This window comes from Pristiophorus japonicus, chromosome 3, assembly GCF_044704955.1.
Source record: "Pristiophorus japonicus isolate sPriJap1 chromosome 3, sPriJap1.hap1, whole genome shotgun sequence".
Taxonomy (NCBI): domain Eukaryota; kingdom Metazoa; phylum Chordata; class Chondrichthyes; family Pristiophoridae; genus Pristiophorus; species Pristiophorus japonicus.
Window position 1 is genome coordinate 88,084,853 of NC_091979.1, and position 25,825 is coordinate 88,110,677.

At 44.6% G+C, this 25,825-nt stretch overlaps 1 protein-coding gene across 2 annotated transcripts in view; it reads left to right on the plus strand.

Annotated features, from left to right (window-relative positions):
• Positions 1–25,825, plus strand: part of grb14 (growth factor receptor-bound protein 14) — a 185,844-nt gene that overhangs the window by 128,924 nt on the left and 31,095 nt on the right. For both annotated transcript variants that reach the window (XM_070875533.1, XM_070875534.1), the window contains exons 6-7: positions 5,549–5,659; positions 6,015–6,110. In XM_070875533.1, the coding sequence (XP_070731634.1) occupies positions 5,549–5,659; positions 6,015–6,110 (207 nt within the window). The remainder of the gene's footprint in view (positions 1–5,548; positions 5,660–6,014; positions 6,111–25,825) is intronic.

A 25,825-nucleotide genomic window follows, 5' to 3' on the forward strand; every position in this document is an offset into this window, starting at 1 on the left:
ATTTCGAGCCTCAGAGATAGGAGGCTGATGCTGAAGTACATGGGGTGCACACATTTTCGATGAAATGTCCACCTATAATACAAAATGTAAAATTGAATGGCTTACATAGAAACATAGAAAATAGGTGCAGGAGTAGGCCATTCGGCCCTTCTAGCCTGCACCGCCATTCAATGAGTTCATGGCTGAACATGCAACTTCAGTAGCCATGGAACTGGACACTGGCGCTAGCCAATCCATCACGAGTAAAAAGATGTTTGAGACACTCTGGTGTAACAAGGAATTCAGATCAGCCCTGAGCCCCATCCACATGAAACTGAAGAACGTACACCAAAGAGCTTATCACTGTCCTGGGCAGCACCATGGTCAAGGTCACCTACGAGGGCACGGTGCATGAACTGCCACTCTGGATTGTCCCGGGCGATGTCCCCACACTGCTTGGAAGGAACTGGCTGGGCAAAATCCGCTGGAACTGGGATGACATCTGAGCTCTATCACATGTCGATGAGGCCTCATGTACCCAGGTTCTTCACAAATTTCCTTCCCTTTTTGAGCCAAGCATTGGAAATTTTTCCAGGGCGAAGGTGCAGATCCACTTGGTCTCAGATATACGACCCATTCATCACAAGGCGGGAGCGGTACCTCACATGATGAGGGAGAGAGTGGAAATCGAGCTGGATAGGCTGCAACATGAAGGCATCAACTCCCCAGTGGAATTCAGTGAGTGGTCCAGCCCGATTTGTTCCAGTACTCAAAAGTGATGGCACGGTCAGGATTTGCGGTGATTATAAAGTAACTATCAATCGTTTCTCGCTACAGGACCAATACCCACTACCTGAGGCAGACGACCTATTTGCGACGCTGACAGGAGGCAAGACGTTCACCAAGCTCCACCTAACTTGGGCCTACATGACGCAGGAGCTGGAGGAGTCTTCGAAGGGCCTCACCTGCATCAACACACACAAGGGACAGTTCATCTACAACAGATGCCCGTTTGGAATTCGGTCGGCTGCAGCGATCTTCCAGAGAAACATGGAGAGCCTACTCAAGTCGGTACCACACATGGTGGTCTTTCAGGACGGCATATTGGTCACGGGTCAGGACACCGCCGAGCAGCTACAATACCTAGAGGAGGTCCTCCAGCGACTGGATCGCGTAGGGCTGTGGCTGAAGAGGTCGAAATGAGTCTTCATGGTAACAGAAGTGGAGTTTTTGGGGAGAAAGATCACGGCGGACGGCATTTGGCCCACAGCCTCTGTCTTGGCATCTATCAGGAATGCGCCCAGGCCACGGAATGTCACGGAGCTGCGGTCGTCCCTGGGACTCCTCAACTATTTTGGTAACTTCCTACCGGGGTTAAGCCCCTACATGTGTTATTGTGCAAAGGTGAGAACTGGGTATGGGGGAAAAAAACAAGTAATTGCTTTTGAGAAAGCCAGAAACATTTTATGCTCCAACAAGCTGCTTGTATTGTATAAGCCGTGTAAAAGACTTGTGCTAGCATGTGACGCGTCGTCGTATGGAGTCGGGTGTGTATTACAACAAGCTTACGTTGCGGGGAAGTTGCAACCCGTCGCCTATGCTTCTAGGAGCTTGTCTAAGGCCGAGTGGGCCAACAGCATGATTGAGAAAGAGGCATTAGCATGTGTGTTTGGGGTAAAGAAAATGCATCAGTACCTGTTTGGTTGCAAATTTGAGCTGGAAACTGCCCCTTATGTCCCTGGTCACTGAAAACAAGGGGATAAATACTCATGCCTCAGCCCGCATACAAAGATGGGCACTCGCGCTATCAACATATAACTATACCATCCGCCACAGGCCAGGCACCGAGAACTGTGCAAATGCTCTGTCGGCTACCATTGCCCACCACGGGGGTGGAAATGGCGCAGCCTGCAAACTTGTTGATGGTGGCGCAGCCCGCAGACTTGTTGATGGTCATGGAAGCGTTTGAAAATGAAAAATCACCTGTCACGGCCCGCCAGATTAGGACTTGGACCAGCCAAGATCCTCTGCTGTCCCGAGTATAAAAAAAAAAAAAAACTGTGTCCTGCATGGGAGCTGGGCCAGCATCCCCGTTGAAATGCAAGAGCCAATCAAGCCGTTCCAGCGGCGAAAGGACGAGCTGTCCATTCAGCCAGACTGTCTGTTGTGGCGTAACCGCGTAGTGCTACCAAAAAGGGGCAGGGAGACGTTCATCTCGGATTTCCACAGCACACACCCGGGTATAGTAATGCTGAAAGCGATAGCCAGATCCCACGTGTGGTGGCCCAGTATCGACTCTGACTTAGAGTCCTGTGTATGGCAATGCAGCGTATGTGCTCAGTTGAGCAACGCGCCCAGAGAGGCACCACTAAGTTTGTGGTCCTGGCCCTCCAGACCATGGTCGAGGATCCATGTCGACTATGTGGGCCCATTTCTCGGTAAAATGTTCCTGGTGGTGGTGGATGCTTTTTCAAAATGGATTGAATGTGAAATAATGTCAGGTAGCACCGCAACCGCTACCATTGAAAGCCTGAGGCCCATGTTTGCCACCCACGGCCTGCCTGATATACTGGTCAGTGACAACGGGCCATGTTTCACCAGTGCTGAATTTAAAGAATTCATGACCCGCCGTGGGATCAAACATGTCACCTCAGCCCCGTTTAAACCAGCCTCCAATGGGCAGGCAGAGCGGGCAGTACAAACAATCAAACAGAGCCTTGAACAAGTCACAGAAGCCCACTCCAAACTCACCTGTCCCGAGTACTGCTCAGCTACCGCACGAGACCCCACTCGCTTACAGGGTTACCCCCGGCTGAGCTACTCATGAAAAGGACACTTAAAACCAGAGTCTCAAGTGGATCGCGGGCATAGTGATAGCTAAAGAAGGGAATTGGATGTTTGTAGTCAATCTAGACAATGGACAAATTTGCAGAAAACACCTGGACCAAACGAGGCTACGGTTCACAGACTGCCCTGACCAACCCACAGCAGACACCACCTTTTTCGAATCAACGACACCATGCCAGACCAGGAAATCAAACCCATCACGCCCAACAGCCCAGCAAGGCCAGGCTCACCTAGCAGCCCTGCAGGGCCAACAACACGCCAGCCCAGTGAGTGCACAGCCAACACACCAGAACAGACATTTGTACCAAGGCAGTCCACCAGGGAAAGAAAGGCTCCCGACCGCCTCACCTTGTTAATAGTTTTCACTAACTTTGGCGGGGGAGTGATGTTGTGTATCTGTAAAGCATGCACTCCCATGTTCCGCCACCAGGGAGCGCATCCCCCTGAAGTGCCAAGGGATCCCAGCATCCCTTGGGAGCACTGTATATAAGCCGGCCCCTAAGGCCTGTTCCTCACTCTGGAGTGTCTTATTAAAGGCTGAAGTCACTGTTACTTTAACTTCCCTGTGTGCAGCCTCATCTGTGTTAGGAACACAATAATAACCATTACATCACTGTACATTGAAATAATTTTCTTGCAAAAACATCTGCACATTTTGTAGACTTGAATGTCTGCAACTAATTCCCAGGAGCACCACGCAATGTTTAAATGGATTGACCTCGATGCATGTTCTCGCAAATACTTAGAGTAAAATGTGCAGTCATACCATCAGAAATTGAAGCTTGATTTTTCAAACTACAATTAGCAGTGGCATATATACCCCAAACATTGCATGAAATGAATACCTAAAAGATACAGGGCCCAAGTTTTGGGCCACGCCTAAAACGGCCCAGCCAGGACCTGGATGCCTGTTTTTCGCGCCACAAAGTGCGCCTAAAAAAAACTTACCTATTTTCTGGCTCCCTGCAGCTCCTCTGGAGCTGGATGCGGCGCAGCACGAGCTGTTGGGGCAGGAACCAGGTCCCTGCGCTGAAAACAGTGCCGAGACCTCTGCACATGCACGCTACTGTGGGCGCGCATGTGCAGTAGCTCCAGGCGCCCAAAACTGTGGGAGGGGCCCGAAACACGCAGCCCCGAGCCCTGGCCGAATGGCCTCACTGGGGCTGCGTGGAAAAGGCTCCTCCCACCCGACCCCGGCTTTCTCTCCCCCCCCCACGACTCGACCTCTGCTTCCCCCTGCTAACCCGTCCTCCGCTTCATCTCTCTCTTTCCCCCCCCCCCCCCCCCCCCCCGGACTCGACCTGACCTCCGTGCCCCCCCCTCCGGGACTCTCTCTCCTCCCCCAACCTCCACGACTCTTTTTTTCCCCCCCCCTCCCCGGACCTCCGCAACTCTACCCCCGAGACCCGACGCCACCTAACTGTAAATCCAGCCCGAAGTCTTGGGCCTGGCCGTTCAGCCTCCCTCCTCCCTCTCTCCTTCCCTCCCTCTCTCCTTTCCTTCCCTCCCTCTCGCCTTTCCTTCCCTCCCTCTCTCCTTCCCTCCCTCCCTCTCTCCTTCCCTCCCTCCCTCTCTCCTTCCCTCCCTCCCTCCCTCCCTCCCTCCCTCCCTCTCTCCCTCTCTCCCTCCCTCCCTCCCTCTCTCCTTCCCTCCTTCCTCCTTCCTCCCTCCTCCCTCCTCCCTCCCCCTCTCCCCTCTCCTTCCCTCCCTCCCTCCCTCCCTCCCTCTCCTCTCCCTCCCTCCTCTCTCCCTCCCTCCCTTCTCTCGCTGTCAGAAACACACACACAGACAGACAGAGAGAGATAGAGACACTGACAGAGACACACTTGGGGGGCCGTCCCAGCACACTGTTGGAGGACTCCTGGTGCTGCAATCGGTAAGTAGGAAATGTTTTATTTATTGATAAATTTTTAAAATATTTTTTATTAATTTTTTTTGATTGATTTATTGATGTATTTATAATTTATTATTGATGATGGCTCTTTATTTGTAAAACTGAAGTGTTTAATGTTTGTAAACTTCCCTTTAAAGCCCCCCCCAATTCCCGACGCCTAATTTGTAACCTACGCCTGATTTTCTAACGTCAAAAGGTTTTTTCGAACGTACAAAAATCTTCACTTACTCCATTCTAAGTTAGTTTGGAGTAAGTTTTCACTGCCTAAACTTTGAAAACAGGCGTAAGTGGCCGGACACGCCCCCTTTTGGAAAAAAAATTCTGTTCCAAAGTGAAACTGTTCTAACTGACTAGAACTGGTGCAAACTAAATGCCGAGAATTCAAATTTCTAAGATACTCCATTCTAAACCAGTTGCTCCAAAAAAACAGGAGCAACTCAGGCCGAAACTTGGCCCTCTTATATCCTCCTGTTTCGAAACCATGCATCCTTCGCCATTTTATATTGCGTTCCCAACCACTTATGCTGCCCACACTTATAGCAGGCAATTGTCTATCCAATCCAATTAACAATAAGCATTTTGCATCACCATTAGAATCAATTACAAAGGTGCCACTTACAACTTATTCAGCACGTCAGCTATTTCAGGCAATTCAGTAAGCTCTTTGCACCTCATTAAAGTGTGATTACTTCTCCTGTACTTACCATTTAATGGCCCTAATCATTGTTTACAGGTTGAATGAAAAAAATGAACTGAGGACAGGTTTCCTTGTCATTTGAAATGTTCTTATTTGTGTATTAATATTTGACTGTTTTCCTATCATCACAGGAACCAAGACATTTACAGTTTGTTGCTGAATTCAGTGAAAGCAATGTTTACACACTCTTATCAGGGAGGAAGATGTACGGAGCTCCAACAAATTTTGGATTCTGTATCAAGGTACACCTTTTTCCTGTTCCAACTATGAATAGCTGTCATGTAATTTGGGCATGTATATCTTTTCTAAACTGGAACAAAAGATAAACTATTGGCCCTTTTGCATTGTGTAATGTTTTGAGATACAATGCTAACTGCAGGCTAAACTTGTCCATCAATTTTCAGAAAATGCTTTTCTGCAGTCTGTCGGGAGTAACTGTGCATAGTATCTGTTAACGAAACAATAATGGATTGAAGGGGATAAGACCAAATGTAATTGCCAGGCTTTCATTGAGGGGAATTTCAGTGATTTTTAATTCCAACAGGTGTTAGTGTTAATGTATGCATTAATCCTAACCAATCTGCTGTGACCTTCCAGCTTCACAAATCGGCAGGTACCAGAGACTTGAAGTTATTTTGTGCAGACGATGAGCAGAGCAGGACATGCTGGGTAACAGTGATTCGGCTTTTTAAGGTATTAGTACAGTTATTAAAAGATTGAACAATTTTATATTTAGAAAAACTGCATTCTTCTAAAATATACTATTTTAAAAATGATTTAAAGTAGCCTGTTATCAATTCCTTTATTCTCTAGCAGTTTGATGTGCATGCATATGTGAGCGTATCGGTTACATGGAATGCTTTGAATACACTCTGCTCATTTGTATCCCATCTTGGCTAAATAACAACTTGATGTGCAAGTTTGCCCAATTACTTGAAGTATTTTAAAACCATAAAATGTAAGTTTCATTTTGCACTTAAACTTTTTGTCAGCTGAATTGGCAATATAAAAATGTTAAATTTTGCTGGAAATTAATTTTTTTAAATGTTCTTTTATCCAGTATGTTAGTAAATGATTGATTGGCATTGGGTTTCTCATCCTTTGGGTCGTGCAAGAAAAATCTCAAATCTTCGCCTCGTCACTGGAGAAGTCATGGATGGTTAACAGCATTGCATCCAGCCTGCCAATTGGAGACTTCCCAAAAAAAAAATCAAAACAGTCACACTCAATGGTAGTATTGCAGTACTGGATTTTTGATCATTTGAACATTTTGTGTTAATGGTGTCCCTTCTTTAACCGCAAACACAGGGATCTGTGCAACATATCTCATCAGTCTGGTTTATGTCATATGACTATTTTAATACTTAAGAATCTGTAAATGATTTCTGGAAACTGCATTTTCGAGCAAAATCCATGTTAATTTGACTTCTCTTGAATGAAAGCAATCCATAGTACAGGCTGGTACACAGACCATTTCATCCAAAACAACTGAGTCACCTCTGTTTTGGTGGATTGTTCAATATGGAGTTTAGGTGCCGATCAGCCATGATCTAATTGTATGGTGGAAAAGGCTAAATATCCTGTCCCTGTTCCTTCCTAATGTGTTGAATGCACAGATAATTTAGGTGTTCGAAACTTAATATTGATTACTTTGCTGTGACAGAAATAAAACCAATTGTTTAAGATTGATGCCATAGAAACATTAGAAAATAGGTCCAGGAGTAGGCCATTCGGCCCTTCGAGCCTGCGCCACTATTCACTAAGATCATAACTGATCCTTCACCTCAGTACCCCTTTCCTGCTTTCATTCCATACCCCTTTAGCCGTAATGGCCATATCTAACTCCCTCTTGAATATATCCAATGAACTGACATCAACAACACTCTGCGGTCGGGAATTCCACAGGTTAACAACACTCTGAAGAAGTTTCTCCTCATCTCAGTCCTAAATGGCTTACCCCTTGTGCCGTACGAGAGGGTGAGAGTCTGTTGCAGTAGACATTGCAACCATAGTAGACAATACTGGTATTGATTGTTAGCTTCCAACTTGGAGACTGTCTGACCAAGAAGCTTTCTACTTTTACTTTTTGCTGAACTGCTTTGGCAGAGGCAAATTGAGGACAACACAAGTTTCTGTTTCTCAAGGATGCAAGCAGTTTAAATACTACAGTGAACTACAATAAAGGTTGTTGCATTGTTTTGGAGCAGATTTGGTAAAGGTAGTGAAATCTTGCCGACAGAAGTGTTACTTTACTGCCAGCATGAGAAGTAATAGGCCAAAAATCGCGAACTTTACGGACGCGTACGATGTGCGCACGCACCCGTAGATGCTCCGCAAGTGTCGGTTCTCGCTGCGCAATGCGCATGCGCGGAATTCCGGCACTTGCTAACTATAATTTTTTAAAAAATGTATCCCTGGGAGAAGCGCCTTTGCCGGCAGAGATTTGGGTTATTTGCCCAGCGAATGTCCTTCAAACTCTTATGCCTGGTAAAAGCAAGCATAAGGCCGACTATTACCAGTTTGAGTTTTAATAGAAAAAAATAAATGTTGACTTATTTTTATATTTAAAAACCTTGTCTACGAAGGTAAATTTATTTTTAACACACTTTCTCAAAAATGTCAAAAAAGCATTTTTCTCAAACATTTAATTTAATGCAATTTCTATATTTAGTGTTTTTTAAATTTATGTTCGTGTCTTATGTGATTTTAAGGGGCATTCTCATTGATGGTAATGGAAGCTCGGAGCTCCCATTGCTATCAATGAGAATACTACATTGTGATTGGTGGTCCAAGCCCACGTGATCCCAGGATGCACATACGCTCCTGGAACATGTGGGTCCCTACGCTGGACTGCGCAGCTGGGCCTCGGAGCGCAAGTCTACGTTCCTTCAGGACCACCAGATATTTTTGTTAACATTTCGGTTGGAGGCACCCGCCCATGGAAAGCCTCTGACTGTAATTTTTTGGCCCAATATCTGCAGAGTATGCATGACCTAACGCAATGTATAGCATCTGCTTCGATTAGTTTTTGTCTGTTGCATTGTTTAAAATGATACGAGAGAAACACTGAATCCTAATTCCAATTTTGGAGGTTTTGCCTTGGAGAATTTGTTGATTCCAACAAAATAAAGAAGCTGAATTAATAGCAGTTATTTGTGAGGTAATGACATGTCATCTGAGAAAATCAAAACAAAACATTTGCCTTTATATAGAACCTTGTCATGACTCTCAAATGTATTCAACTGCTACACATACAATGAATTACTCTGATGTGCAGTGATTGTAATATAGAAAAGCATGGCAGCTATTTTGCATATAGAAACACCCACAAACAGCAATCAATGACCAGTTAATATATTTTTTTGTTGTTAATTGCTTGAGGGAGAAACCTTGCTTGGACACGGGGAGGACTTCCTGCTCACCTTTGAATAATGCCATGGAATAATCCTCCAACAACAACAACTTGTATTTATAAATCACCTTTAACATAGTAAATCATAGAAACATAGAAAATAGGTGCAGGAGTAGGCCATTCGGCCCTTCGAGCCTGCACCACCATTCAATAAGATCATGGCTGATCTTTCCCTCAGTACCCCTTTCCTGCTTTCTCTCCATACCCCTTTAGCCGTAAGGGCCACATCTAACTCCCTCTTGAATATATCCAATGAACTGGCATCAACAACACTCAAACTGTGGAATTCCCTGCCGTAAACGACTCTAAGTGAAGAAGTTTCTCCTCATCTCAGTCCTAAATGGCATACCCCTTATCCTAAGACTATGTCCCCTGGTTCTGGACTTCCCCAACATCGGGAACAATCTACCCGCATCTAACCTGTCCTGTCCCGTCAGAATCTTGTATGTTTCTGTGAGATCCCCTCTCATCCTTCTAAATCCAATGTATAAAGGCCCAGTTGATCCAGTCTCTCCTCCTATGTCAGTCCGGCCATCCTGGGAATCAGTCTGGTGAACCTTCACTGCACTCCCTCAATAACAAGAACATCCTTCCTCAGATTAGGAGACCAAAATTGAACACAATATTCCAGGTGAGGCCTCACCAAGGCACTGTACAACTGCAGTAAGACCTCCCTGCTCCTATGCTCAAATCCCCTAGCTATGAAGGCCAACATACCATTTGCCTTCTTTACCGCCTGCTGTACCTGTATGCCAACTTTCAATGACTGATGAACCATGACACCCAGGTCTCGTTGCACCTCCCCTTTTCCTAATCTGCCACCATTCAGTTTTTGCCCCCCACATTTATCCACATTATACTGCATCTGCCATGCATTTGCCCACTCACCTAACCTGTCTAAATCACCCTGCAGTCTCTTAGCATCCCCATCACAGCTCACACCGCAACCCAGTTTCAAGTCATCTGCAAACTTGGAGATAATGCATCCAATTCCTTCATCCAAATCATTGATGTATATTGTAAAGCGCTGGGTTCCTAGCACTGAGCCCTGCGGCACTCCACTAGTCACTGCCTGCCATTCTGAAAAGGATCCGTTTATCCCGACTCTCTGCTTCCTGTCTGCCAACCAGGTCTCTGCGCACGTCACTATATTACCCTCAATACCATGTGCTTTGATTTTGCACACCAATATCTTGTGTGGGACATTGTCAAAAGCCTTTTGAAAGTTCAAATACACTACATCCACTGGTTCTCCCTTGTCCACTCTACTAGTTACATCCTCAAAAAATTCCAGAAGATTTGTTAAGCATGATTTCCCCTTCATAAATCCATGCTGACTTGGACCGATCCTGTCACTGCTTTCCAAATGCGCTGCTATTTCATCCTTAATAATTGATTCCAACATTTTCCCCACCACTGATGTCAGGCTAACCAGTCTATAATTACCCGCTTTCTCTCGCCCTCCCTTTTTAAAAAGTGGTGTTACATTAGCTACCCTCCAGTCCATAGGAACTGATCCCGACTTGATAGACTGTTGGAAAATGATCACCAACGCATCCACTATTTCTAGGGCCACTTCCTTAAGTACTCTGGGATGCAGACTATCAGGCCCCGGGGATTTATCGGCCTTCAATCCCATCAATTTCCCGCCTCATAAGGATATCCTTCTGCTCTTCCTTCTCACTAAACCCTCAGTCCCCTAGTACTTTCGGAAGGTTATTTGTGTCTTCCATAATGAAGGCAGAACCAAAGTATTTGTTCAGTTGGTCTGCCATTTCTTTGTTACCCATTATAAATTCACCTGATTCCGACTGCAAGGGACCTACGTTTGTCTTCACTAATCTTTTTCTCTTCACACATCTATAGAAGCTTTTGCAGTCAGTTTTTATGTTACCGGCAAGCTTCTTCTCATACTCTATTTTCCCCCTCTTAATTAAACCCTTTGTGCACATCTGCTGAATTCTAAATTTCTCCCAGTCCTCAGGTTTGCTGCTTTTTCTGGCCAATTTATATGCCTCTTCCTTGGATTTGACACTATCCTTAATTTCCCTTGTTAGCCACGGTTGAGCCACCTTCCCTGTTTTATTTTGACTCCAGACAGGGATGTACAATTGCTGAAGTTCATCCATGTGATCTTTAAATATTTGCCATTGCCTATCCACTGTCAACCCTTTAAGTATCATTTGCCAGCCAGTTCACGCCTCAAACCATCAAAGTTACCTTTCCTTAAGTTCAGAACCCTAGTTTCTGAATTAACTATCACTTTCCATCCTAATAAAGAATTCTACCATGTTATGGTCACTCTTCCCCAAAGGGTCTCGCACAACAAGATTGCTAATTAGTCCTTTCTCATTGCACATCATCCAGTCTAGAAAACCATCCCTAATACATTCCAGGAAATCCTCCTCCACCGCATTGCTTCCAGTTTGGTTAGCCCAATCAATATGTAGATTAAAGTCATCCATGATAACTGCTGTACCTTTATTGCATGCATCCCTTATTTCTTGTTTGATGCTGTCGCCAACCTTACTACTGTTTTGTGGTCTGTACACAACTACCACTAGCGTTTTCTGCCCCTTGGTATTCCACAGCTCCACCCATACCAATTCCATATCATCCAAGCTAATGTTCTTTCTTATTATTGCATTAATTTCCTCTTTAACCAGCAATGCCACCCCACCTCCTTTTCCTTTCTGTCTATCCTTCCTAAATGTTGAATACCCCTGGATGTTGAGTTTCCAGCCTTGGTCACCCTGGAGCCATGTCTCCGTGATGCCAATTATATCATACCCGTTGACTACTATCTGCGCAGTTAATTCGTCCACCTTATTCCGAATACTCCTCGCATTGAGGCACAGAGCCTTCAGGCTTGTCTTTCTAACACACTTTGCCCCTTTAGAATTTTGCTGTAAGGTGGCCCTTTTTGCTTTTTGCCTTAGGTTTCTCTGCCCTCCACTTTTACTTTTCTTCTTTCTATCTTTTGCTTCTGCCCCCATTCTATTTCCCTCTGTCTCCCTGCATAGGTTCCTATCCTCCTGCAGTATTAGTATAACTCCTCCCCAACAGCACTCGCGAACACTCCCGCTGGGACATTGGTTCCGGTCCTGCCCAGGTGCAGACCGTCCGATTTGTACTGGTCCCACCTCCCCCAGAACTGGTTCCAATGTCCCAGGAAGTTGAATCCCTCCCTGCTGTACCACTCCTCAAGCCACGTATTCATCTGAGCTATCCTGCGATTCCTACTCTGACTTGCACGTGGCACTGGTAGCAATCCTGAGATTACTACGTTTGAGGTAGTCCCAAGCTTTAACACAGTAAATCATCCCAAGGCATTTCAAAGGAGCGTTATCAAACAAAATTTGACACCAAGCCACATGAGATATTGGGGAAGCCGCCTAACACCTCAAACCTTTTCGTCAGGAGCAAGTGGAAATCGAGCGCAAACAGCGGAAGGAGCACATGATGACAAACCAAGCACTTCAACAAACCGGCACTTCAACCAACGTCCTTTCAACCAATGTGTCCAACCTGCGACAGAGACTGCAGTTCCCGCATCGGACTTGTCAGTCATTTGAGAACTCATTTTTAATGTGAAAGTAAGTCATCCTCGACTCTGAGGGACTGCCTATGATGATGATTTGGGTATGTGCAAGAGACCAGAATTGGGGAAGCATCAATATCTCGGAGGGTTGTAGGGCTGGAGGAGGTTACAGAAATCGAGGGACAAGGCCATGGAGAGATTTGAAAACCAGGATGAGAATTTTAAAATCTGTGTTGCTCAACCGGGAGCCAATGTAGTTAGTAAGCACAGGGGTGAGTGAACAGGACTTGGTGCAAGTTAGGATACAGGCAACAGAGTTTTGGATGGTGGGCAGGGGGGTGGTTGCAGGATGAAGAGGGAAGGGGGGAATACTGACACCAAAGTTCTGAACAATCTTTTTCAGACAGTTGCCAGGGAGAGGGATGGAGTTGGTGGCGAGGGAACAAAATTTGTGGCAGGGTCTGACACTGGCTTTGGTCTTCCATAGTTTTATGGCTATGGTAAATATATCATTCAAACAATGAGAGTTGAATGTTGGGGAGGGGCTGCTAGATTGGAAATGAAGCTAACATTTTTGATAAGGGTGACAAAGGAGTCCCAGGCAATTACAGACCGAGCAGTTAAGTTATGATATTGGTAAAAATAATGGGTTTTCTTCTCCAGGGCAAGTTGCAGATAAATATAGTTAACAGCAGTCAACACAAGTTCAGAAGGCTAAGGTTCTGTTGATGTAACCTTGACTTCTTTGAGGAATGGCTTTGGGAAAAACTTGTATGTTTTATATCTTGACTCCCAAAAAGTCTTTGATAATGTTCTGCACTAAAGGTTATTACTTTAACCAGCAGAACTTGAAGGTAAAACTTTGAATAAACCGGAACAACTTTTATTAAGGTTTAAAACAACATTATGCCTAGCAGCTCATCTTCAGTGCTTTGGCTGGATCAGTCTGCCTTCAATCAATTGCAAAGTTAAACATGTCAGACACTTGATAAGGGACTTGTCTCTAAAGTGCATGCACGCACGCAACTAGGTGACTAGGGATTCTATATACTGCTGATGCCTTGTTCAACCTTCGTCGACTCCGGGCTAGATCCAAGCCCGTCCCATCCTCTGTCATCAAACTGCAGTATGCGGACGATTCTTGCGTCTGCGCAAGTTCAGAGGCCGAACTCTAAGCCATCGTCAACATCTTTACTGAGGCGTTCGAAAGCATGGGCCTTACACTAAACATGTTAGACAAAGGTCCTCCAGCAACCTGACCCTGCCACACAGCACTGCCCCCCAGTCATCAAAATTCACGACGTGGCCTTGGACAATGTGGACCATTTTCCATACCTCGGGAGCCTACTATCAGCAAGGCCAGACATCGATGATTAGGTCCAACACCGCCTCCAGTGTGCCAGCGCAGCCTTCGGTCGCCTGAGGAATAGCGTTTTTGAAGACCAGGACCTCAAATCTGGCACCAAGCTTATGGTCTACAGGGCAGTCGTGATACCTGCCCTCCGATATGGCTCAGAGATGTGGACCATGTACAGTAGACAGCTCAAAGCACTGGAGAAGTACCACCACCTCTGCAAGATCCTGCAACACCACTGGGAGGATGGATGCACCAAAATCAGTGTTCTCGATCAGGCCAACGTCCCCAGCATCAAAGCACTGACCACACTCGACCAGCTCCGTTGGGTGGGCCACATCATCCGCATGCCCGACACGACGCCCAAAGCAAACACTCTATTCTGAACTCCCACATGGCAAGCGAGCCCATGGTGGGCAGAGGAAACGCTTCAAGGGCATCCTCGGCCTCCTTGATTAAGTGCAACATCCCCACCGGTGCCTGGGAATTCCTGGCCCAAGACCGCCCTAAGTGGAGGAAGAGCATCTGGAAGGGCATTGAGCACCTCGAGTCTCGTCGCCGAGAGCATGCAGACAGCGGAAGGAGCGTGCGGCAAACCAGACTCCCCACCCATCCCTTCCTTCCACCACTGTCTGTCCCACCTGCGACAGAGATTGTAATTCCTGAATTGGACTGTAGTCACCTGAGAACTCACTTTGAGTGGAAGCAAGTCTTCCTCGATTTCGAGGGACTGCCTATGATGATGTGACTAGGAAATACATCCACAAAGAGTCCATCAGTTTGCTCAAATCTGGAAGATATCAAATCTTTCAATGCCGATTTCAGAATTGTTGAATAACATTCACTTGTAGTTTGAGCAGGTCGCCAGGTGGCACCCCCCTCATCCCAGGGGTTGCTTCCCAATACCACCCTATCAACCTGTACAAGATGATAACTTGTTGGAGTCTATCGGAGCAGAAAGAAAGCAAGAGACCATCTCTTGCTTATTTCTACAATTGTGGAGAAGAGAAAAAAAAATTTTTCTTGACCACAACGATATGTTGAAGAATGATGAGAGGAAGGACTAGGTAAGAGGAGGAGCAAAGAGTGGCAGGTGAACTACCTATTTGTTTTCTTTGGACAGTGAATGCAGTGGAGGAAGAAAGAAGATAATTGTGAGATCATAGAATCGTAGAATCATAGAATGGTTACAGCACAGAAGGCGGCCATTTGGCCCGTCGAACCCGTGCTGGCTAAGTGACTTTAATTATTTTGGTGTTTGCTTGTGCCTACAAAAATAGGTTAATACTGAGACTTAGTGCTGCTGCCCAGAGATGGGAAGAGGAGTTGATGAACATGTACATAACTGTGTTTACATTAAAACTTCCCATTACCTTGGCCAGGATGAAGTCTCTGGGTGAAGAAAACCACAAAATTGATGCACTTTCACCTGTCTGGATTAAGATTTCAGTGGTCCACATCACTACAGTCTTTGTCAAGCCACTTTTTTACGTCTTCACAGTTTTGCCCCACCATTTTCCATCGGGTTCTGCTGTCAGTAATCACTAAGAACATAAATAGGAGCATGAGTAGGCCATTTGGCCCCTTCGTGTTCTCCGCCATTCAATAAGATCATGGCTAATCATCGACCTCAACTTCACCTTCCTGCACTATCCTCATATTTCTTGATTCCCTTAATATCCAAAACTCTATTGATCTCTGTCTTGAATATACTCCATGAATGGACATCCATAGCCCTCTGGAATAGAAAATTCCAAAGATTCACAACCCTTTGAGTGAAGAAAATTCTATTCATTTCAGACCCAAGTGGCCGACCCCTTATTCTGAGACACTGACCCCTAGTTCTAGACTTCCCAGCCAGGGGAAACATTTACCCTGTTGAGCCCTTGAAAAATTTTATACTTTTAAATGAGATTACCTCTCATTCTTCAAAATTCTAGGGAATATAGGCCTATTCTCCTCAAACTCTCCTCACAGGACAATCCGCTCCCACATCCCATCCCAGGAACCAGTCTAGTGAACCTTTGTTGCACTCCCTGTAAGGCAAGCATATCCTTCCTTGATTAAGGAGACCAAAACTGTACACAGTACTCCAGGTGTGGTCTGACCAAGGCCCTGTATAATTGCAGTAAGACATTTTTACTCTTGTACTCCAGTACTTTTGTAATAAAAGTGAACGTACCATTTGCTTTTTGAATTGTTCGCTGTACCTGCATGTTAACTTTCAATGCTTTGTGTACAAGGATATCCAGGTCCCTCTGAATACCAAAATTTTCCAATCTTCCACCATTTATATAAAAAAAAAAGTCAGCCTTTCTAGCTTTCCTACCAAAGTGGATAACTTCACATTTCGCCACAATACATTCCATCTGCCATTTTCCTGTCCACTCAATTAACCTGTCTAGATCCCTTTGCATGTGCTTTGTGTCCTCCTCACAGCTACCTTTCCCACCTAGCTTTGTATCCTCAGCAATTTTGGATTCTTGCATCTAAGTCATTAATCTAGATTGTAGGTACAGTACCCCACTAATTACAGCCTGCCAACCCAAAAATTACCAGGTTATTCCTACTGTTTTCTGTCCATTAACCAATCCTCGATCCATGCTAATATATTGCCCCCAATTCCATGAGTTCTAACTTTGTGTAATAACCTCTTGTATGGCATCTTATTAAATCCTTTCTGAAAATCCAAATACAGGTTGAACCTCCCTTATCTAGAACTCCCTTATCCGGAACCACCCCTTGGCCAGAAACCATTCCCGGCCACTGGATGGCGCATGCGCAGAACTCGGACATGAACAAATTGAAGTCCTTCCCCGCAATCGCTGGCCTGACCCCGTGATCCACGCGCACACCCCCCTCCCCCCAATGATCCCTCTGCCCGCACTCCCAGCCCCAAGCCAGCCAGCCCTGATATCCCCTTGCTCAGTACCTGCACCATCCAAAATCTCTTATCCAGAACAGGCCAGTTCCAGAAAAGGGAGATTCAACCTGTACACTGCATCCACTGGTTCCTCCTTATCTACCCTGCTAGTTGCAACCTCAATTTGTCAAACATGATTTTCCCTTTCATAAATCGGTGTTGATTCTGCCCAATTATGATTTTCTAAATGCTCTGTTATCATGTTCCGAATGGATTCTCGCATTTTCCCTACTACTAATGTCAGGCTAATTGGCCTGGAGTTCCCTGTTTTCTCTCTCCCTACTTTCTTGAATAGCGGGATTACATTTGCTACCATCCAATCTATGCGACCATTGTAGAATCTAGGGAATTCGGTAAGATCAAAACCAATGCATCCGCTATTTCTGTAACCATCTCTTTTTAAAACCCAAGGATGTCGTCCATCAGGTCCAGAGAATTTATCGGCTTTTAGTCCCATTCATTTCTCCAGTACTATTTCTTTACTAATACTAATTTCTTTAAGTTCTTCATTCTCACTAGATCCTTAGTTCCCCTCTATTTCCAGAATGTGATGGTGTTTTTCATGAAGACAGATGCAAAGTATTTGTTTAATGTCTCTGCCATTTCCTTATTCTCCATTTAAAATGTATCCTGTCTCTGCCTGTACTGGTCCGACGTTTTCTTTTGCTAATCCCTTCCTTTTTTTACATACCTATAGAAACTTCAAAAGTCTTGGTTAACTAATTAAGCACCTTTCAGTTAGAACTAGTAATCGAGAGATTATCAAGTCATCAACTCTTTTACATACATATAGTTCTCCACTATAGTTGTTTGTTCAGCATTTTACACCATGACATCCAGGCAAAAAATTGGACACCAGTAAGGAGTAAAAAAAAATAGCCCTGACACTTCAAATTGGAAAAATGGTGGCAAGTACTACATCCAACTTAGCATGACCATTGAAATGTGCATGAAAACTGTAGCTGTATAATGTACCAAAGAACAGAACAACACAGAACAAGGAATAGAGAACCAGCAACATGATTGGTAAGACACAGCAGATCTGACATCTTACTCTGCACACCATGGCAGATATGTCTTTAACTGAAAATGTTATGTCTTCTGGTTGTTGTTTGTTCGTTCATAAACTAAACAAAAATTGATCCATTAAACAAAAATCTACCAATCTTTGAGAAAATATCTAAATTTCAACTGTCATTCAATAATCAATTGACTTCCTGACTGCCAAAACATCAGTATGTTATCCTTACTAAATGTTTTAATCAAATATTGAAACCTGTAAGATCACAGGTTAATTATGGATGAAGAAGGCTGTGTGATCCAGCAATCCAGGGAAATCCTAATATTTAACCTCCCCATTGTAACATCTAATTGTTTCATAAATTATTCCAGCATTTTTGCCTCCACTACTCTTATCTGGAAGTTTTTTTTTACACATGGTTACTCTTTGTGTGAAGAGGAATTTCTTGGTATCCTAAAATTACCTTCCTCTATTTTGAACCTGTGTCCTAATTCTACTCTGAAATTCATTAAAAATGAAGTACTTGCATTTATATAGTGCCTTTAATGACCTGGACTTCACAGTGCTTCACAACCAATTTGCACACATGCAAGGTTTCCCAAACCGCAATGAGGTAAATTACCAGATGATCTGTTTAGTGACATTTGAGGGATAAATGTTGGTCGGGACACTGGATGAACTCCCGTGCTGTTCTTTGAATAGTGCTGTGGGATCTTTTATGTCCACCTGAGAAGGTAGAGGGGCCTTGATTTGGCATCTCATCTGAAAGACGTCACCTCTGACAGTGCAGCATTCTGTTAGTATTAAGGGACATCCTAGATTATGGGGCTTAAACCCATGACCTCTGACTGACGCTACCATTGAACCAAGGCTGACACCTAATTGAGATTTCAGGAAACAAATGTGGTGAGGGGAGGTGGGGGTGGTTGGTGAGGGGCTTGTATTGGAATATAAAACCGTTCCAGGTTGAGGATTGTTCCAGTTTAACTTTTTCTGTACCCTTCACTCTCAAACACATAAGATCACATCTCAGACACCTCTGTTCTGGGCAAAAAAAAAACAAGATTCTCCAGTCTTTTTATTCGTCAAACACCTGTCACTAAGAATCAGCATTGTAGTTTTTCTCTGTACTGTCTCCAGCATGTTAATCTCTCTCTCCTTTCTCCCCCACTCTCCCCCACTCCTCTCCTCTCCTCTCCCTCCTCTCCCTCCTCTCCCTCCTCTCCCTCCTCTCCCTCCTCTCCCTCCTCTTCACCCCCCCCTTCCCGCTCCGCTCCTCTCCTCTTCCCCCCCCCTCTTCCCGCTCCTCTTCCCCCCCCCCCTCCCCTCTCCTCCCCACCCCCCCCTCTCCTCTCGCCACACCCCCTCACCTCTCCCCATTCCCCTCTCCTCTCCTCTCCTCTCCCCCCCACTCCCCTCTCCTCATCCCCCCACTCCCCTCTCCTCTCCCCCCCACTCCCCTCTCCTCTCCCCCCCCCTCCTCCTCTCCTCTCCCTCCTCCCCCTCTCCTCTCCTCTCCCCCCCCCCCCTCTCCTCTCCCCCCCCCCCCCCCTCCTCTCCTCTCCCCCCTCTTTATTACTGACTATGATATGGCCCCTAGTTCTGGTCTCACCCACAAGTGGAAACATCTTCTCTGCGTTTACCCTATTGAACCCTTTCATAATTTTAAAACCTCTATCAGGTCACCTCACTTTGCTGTTCTAGAGAAAAGAGCTGTAGGGTTTTCAATCTTTCCTGATGGGTATAGCCTCTTTTGAAATTGTATTTCTGATTCCTTAATCCAAATAATTTAGTTCAATGGAGAACAAGTGGTCCGAGCACCCTTTAACACCCTACTCTGTTTTCTGTTTCATATAAATTTGTTTTGCACCTTATCCAGTGCCTCTCTCTCCTTTTTATAATATGGAGATCAGAGCTGTTCAGTGCTCCAACTGTGGTCTTACCAAGAAATTTAACATAACTACTGCGTTTCAATGTTATTCCTGTAGAAATGAACCCCAGTGTTTTTGCTTTTTTTTAATGACCTTATTAACCTGTTTCGCCACTTAGTGATTTGTGTATCCTTCTGATCCCATTTAGACACATTTTCCAAAGAGTACATGGCCTCCTTATTCTTCCGACCAAAATGTACTACCTCACACTTGTATTGAAGTTCATTTGTCAATTACACGCCCATTCTGTAAGTTTATTAATGACTTCCGGTATATTGTCGCAGTCCTCTTCTACACCCCCTTTCAAGATTTGGTTTCATCTGAAAATTTTGAAATTGTATTTCTGATTCCTTAATCCAAATAATTTAGTTCAATGGCGAAAAACAGTAGTTCGTGCACCCTTTAAACCTCCGATTCTGTTTTCTGTTTCATAGCCAGCTTTCTTTCCATGCTGCTAGTTGTCCCCTGACGCCACATATTCTGACCTTCGTCATGAGTCTACTACGCAATACCTTATCGAAGTCTTTTTGGAAATACAAATATATTAAGTTAACTGTATTATCCTCATCTACCATTTCAGTTACTTCAAAGAATTAAATGAGGTTCGTCAAGCATGACCTTCCCTTTTGGACTCTGTGCTGACTATTTATTATATTCAGTATCTCTGTTTTTCTTTACATCTTTGAGTAAGGATTCCATTATCTTTCATGTTGTGTATGGAGAAAGAGTCAGACTGAACACTGTGAGCTCAAAGTAAAGTGTGACCTTAATCTTTTATTGCAGGTCTCCAGAGCGCCTCTCCAACCTGTGAGGCCTCCTTAAATACCTGTGCTCCCAAGGGATTATGGGATCCCTTGGGACTCCAGGGGATGAGCCCTCTGATGGCTGTACAGAGTAAATACAAGTTTACATATATAACATTTCCTACCACTGACATTAAGCTAATTGGTCTACAGTTCCCTGGACATGTTCTATCTCCCTTTTTATATATCGGGATCACATTAGCTGTCCACCAGTTGTCTGGCACTATTTCCTTTACTAATATTGTGTCTCTGCTATCTCTTCCTAACTCCTTTTAATATGCGTGGGTGCAATACACTCATTATTTCTCCCCAACTCTGACATAGGTCCTCCAATGAATGCTCAATGTTTCTTGACCTTCAACCAGTTTTTCATCCATCCCAGGGTTTACCCAGAGTCCTCACAGCTTTGGGTTTAATTAAAAGCCTTTCATGTAGAATTTTGAGACAAGCCTTTTGGAAGTCCAAACATGCCAGGAGGCTTACCACAGTGCACTTAAGTTGTCACTTCCTGGTCAACATGGATTTTTTTCAGGAAGCACCTTTCCTCTCTGTATCCATGTTGACTGCTGTTTGCTCAGTTATTGTTATGAAGGTAAGCCTCAAGGTTACACCTGATGATCCATTCCATTATTTTACATGGAATGTAAGTAAGACTAATGGTTGCCTCTCTCTGTTATGGCATTCTTTTTTAAAATATGGGCATCATATTAGCTTGTTTCCAATGACCAATGCCTCCCTCATAATGATTGTCAGTGTTTCACAAATCTCTTCCCTGGTGACTTTTACCTGGGTTAAGATCATCAATCACTGAGAATCTGTAATTTTTGAGACTTATTAGCTTGGACTGCCATTTCATTTGTAACAGTCATTGGTTTTACTTGTTTGGAGAGGATGTGCTGCTATGTCATCCCGTGACTACTTGGAGGAAATATTTATTCAGAACATTTATTATTTTTGTGCACATTCTCAGCTCAGACTGTTTGCCTCATTTATGGATTTTACCTCTTCTCTGACTGCCATATGCTGTTCTGGTGCTGAAATCATCTGTTACTGTTGTGTTTAGCCTCAGCTACCATACTTTTTCCTGGACTCTCTGCCTCTCTGATTCCCACTTAAACAAGGTTTTGCAATCTCTTGTCCTTCATAGGAGGTGACATCTCCTTTCTCAATGCAACATTTTTCCTCCTGTTCACAATTTATTTGTTCCATTTTGGGTCATGTTTGTTTTGTCTGAGCGTGTTGGTTTTGGGAATGTATTTATCCTGCATTCTCATTTTCGCAGGGGTTCTCCTGTAACTTCGGTGGAAAGCCTGAAGAAATTGCATAAATGGTGTTTAAGCGGATCTTCCACCAAAGTTACATTGGACGATCAGGAGAACCACCACAGAAATTCAACCTTTGTATCTTTAAAGGTATTCTATTTGTCTTCTACTGAAGTGTTTAACAACTTACCTGATCTTTTTGCTTTAGTTGTTCCCTTGTTTGATTTGAATTTATCTCTTTTTTATATTTAAAAAAAAAAATATTTACCTGGCTCCTGGTCTTGGGTATTTCTTACTTGTAGATGACATTAAACGGTATTATTTTGTGGTCACTGACTCCCAGGGTGCTGTGATTTCCATTCCTAATGCATTCAGAGTTATTTGCAAATACCAGATCCAGATAAGAATTGCCTCCTGTGCTTTCCTTGACAAATTGGGTCAAGAAATATTAACCAACTTTGATGCATTGCGTTTTCCCAAGTTGGTTAGGGTCAGAGTTGGTAAATGTAATGTATGGCTGTTGATTGAAATCTTCTATTCAAGTAACTATTTTCTGTTCTCAAATACCATTCTTGTCTTGTCAGAACAAATTGTCGTCCTCATGCTGACCTGTTGGTTTATAAAATACACCCAGTGTTTAACTTTGATTTTTCTTAGCTTTAGTGATGTCTACATAGATTTTGTAGATTTCTACCTCCCACAAGATCAACACTTTTTTTTTTTACCTTCCAATTATCCCTGACACATAGGCTACAATAACTCCTTTCTTTTGTCTACTCTATCTTTTCTAAATATTCTAAACATCATGTTGCATTCATTTCCATTCTCTAGATTAAGCCAGATCATAATAGCCCCAAAAGTCCAAAGCCATTCCAGGGTTTTCCCTTCACCGGACAGATGAAGCTTCCATCTGCTGCTTACAAGGCCATCTCCTAAGACAAGTAAGACTGGAGATGTGGACTCAAGTTGAAAGTTCCTGCACTAAAGACCTTCAGAGATATCTTTAGTATAAGTCACAGAGGTACATATATCCCGTGACCCACCAAGGATTGTGGGGGAGACGTTGGGGTGGGGGGGGCGTGAGTTGGGGGGGGTCCAGGCCAGCATAATGGCTTGGACCACCAAAGATCTGGCAGCAAATTGTTTTAATATTTTTAAAGCAGTCATCTTGCAACAGGAACAGCGAGCAACTTTAACTCTCTCCATGAGAGTAGAAGAGCTTAGTACCCACACACCCTCTGGCTGGGCCATCTCTACTGGACTGTCTAGCCTTGCTGCGATGGTGCATGCTCACGATCTCCACCTATTGGTGCAGGTACCTACCGATGGCAGGCAGCTGTGAATGATAATGGGCACAACATCACCTTTACCAACAAAAAAGCAAAATACTGCGGATGCCGGAAATCTGAAATAAAAACAGGAAATGCAGGAAACACCAACAGATCAGGCAGCATCTGTGCAGGGAAAAACCGAGTTAACATTTAGTCATTAACCTTTTTATAGAATTGGCAAGCATTAGAGATGTAACAGATTTTAGGCAGGGAAAGGAAAGAACCAAAGGGAAGGTCTGTGATCGAGTGGAAGGAAGGAATGATTAAATGACAAAAAAGAACGATGGTGTGAGCAAAAGGGAGTGCTAATGGGACAAGTAAAGAAACAAAAAAGATGGTTCCAGAGGAGCTGTAAATGGCAGTAGCAGAATAATTCGCAGCACCTGCTGTCCAAAAGAATGGAAACAGGAGTTATGATTGTTATATCTTTAGATATTCTGATCATGACTTCACGAGGCAATGTATTGTACTTGAACTGTATTGACCTTAGTCCATTTAATGTAACTCGAATGAGTATCACACATGGTGGCCTGCCTTTTATACTGGGCCTGGCACACCTGTACAGGTAACCTACAAGTCTCCCACTGCAGTGCCCTCCGGTGGCACATCATATGTAATAGTGCAATCAGTACACATGTTTGAATACATGACATCATGTGGACAAGGGAGAACCAGTTGATGTGGTATATTTGGACTTTCAGAAGGCTTTCGACAAGGTCCCACACAAGAGAGTAATGTGCAAAGTTAAAGCACATGGGATTGGGGGTAGTGTGCTGACATGGATTGAGAACTGGTTGTCAGACAGGAAGCAAAGAGTAGGAGTAAATGGGGATTTTTCAGAATGGCAGGCAGTGACTAATGGGGTACCGCAAGGTTCTGTGCTGGGGCCCCAGCTGTTTACACTGTACATTAATGATTTAGACGAGGGGATTAAATGTAGTATCTCCAAATTTGCGGATGACACTAAGTTGGGTGGCAGTGTGAGCTGCGAGGAGGATGCTATGAGGCTGCAGAGCGACTTGGATAGGTTAGGTGAGTGGGCAAATGCATGGCAGATGAAGTATAATGTGGATAAATGTGAGGTTATCCACTTTGGTGGTAAAAACAGAGAGACAGACTATTATCTGAATGGTGACAGATTAGGAAAAGGGGAGGTGCAAAGAGACCTGGGTGTCATGGTACATCAGTCATTGAAGGTTGGCATGCAGGTACAGCAGGCGGTTAAGAAAGCAAATGGCATGTTGGCCTTCATAGCGAGGGGATTTGAGTACAGGGGCAGGGAGGTGTTGCTACAATTGTACAGGGCCTTGGTGAGGCCACACCTGGAGTATTGTGTACAGTTTTGGTCTCCTAACCTGAGGAAGGACATTCTTGCTATTGAGGGAGTGCATCGAAGGTTCACCAGACTGATTCCCGGGATGGCGGGACTGACCTATCTAGAAAGACTGGATCAACTGGGCTTGTATTCACTGGAGTTCAGAAGAATGAGAGGGGACCTCATAGAAACGTTTAAAATTCTGACGGGGTTAGACAGGTTAGATGCAGGAAGAATGTTCCCAATGTTGGGGAAGTCCAGAACCAGGGGACACAGTCTAAGGATAAGGGGGAAGCCATTTAGGACCGAGATGAGGAGGAATTTCTTCACCCAGAGAGTGGTGAACCTGTGGAATTCTCTACCACAGAAAGTTGTTGAGGCCAATTCACTAAATATATTCAAAAAGGAGTTAGATGTAGTCTTTACTACTAGGGGGATCAAGGGGTATGGTGAGAAAGCAGGAATGGGGTACTGAAGTTGCATGTTCAGCCATGAACTCATTGAATGGCGGTACAGGCTAGAAGGGCCGAATGGCCTACTCCTGCACCTATTTTCTATGTTTCTATCACTCTCCCGAAATCCTTAGTGCAAATCACCTTCATGCATTGACTGTGCTCTGGGCTTAGCTCTATCTTTAGCTCTATCTGGTTGACCCTTGGAGGGTCGTTTCCATCTTGGGTGAGGAGGTGGTATTTTATTGGCAGTAGAGGTGCTGGTGGTTTCTATTTGTGCGTCCATGACCACTCTATTCTCTCTTCGCCCCCCCCCCCCCACATATAGATTATGCCGGTGGCTCATTACATTTATGTATATTCAAGTCCAGAAAAAAAATTTGCATTTACAGCATTTGTGGTACTGTTGTGAGGCAAGTACATTTGACTAGTGAGGTACACACTTGATCTTTACATTGAATCAGTGCTGGTGTCAGCACCGGTGCGTGAGGACAAACTAGTACAAGAACTGTTGGATGGTGTCCAGGTAGTCTGGTGGTGGCGCGGTGCCCAGTGCTGGCAGTGGGAACCCGGTTGGCTCAAGTTGCCTGCTCTCAGGGCCTTTGCCGTTGCTCTTGGCGTCTGGCAGATTCACAGATGCCTGTGACCTCCCTGTCCTTTCCTTGTGCCCCGGGTCGCTGCTGCTCTCTGAGGAGCAGTCGTCTGGTAGTGCGCAGGGAACTGCTGACTCGCTTGCCTGGGCGTTATTTAATTTGGGATCCTGGCTGGTCCCAGTCCCATTTGGGAGAACTGTTTGTAAGGGGTGGTTTGCAGGGGGTCAGCTTTCCCTTCTGACCTTATATGAGCGGTTCCGAATCGCTCCCATACCCTTGGTTCTAGACACTGGAATTATGAAGGGACTGTGACAGACTTGGACAGACAATCAGTTTCAAGGTAGGAAGCAGGCATGGCTTTATTGTGTTTAAAAAGAAGTAAAAGGCACACCTTTAATAACACACACAGACCAATACACACTGAAGGGTACAACACATTGAATAAATTGTCAAAGTACAGCCTGGGGGGA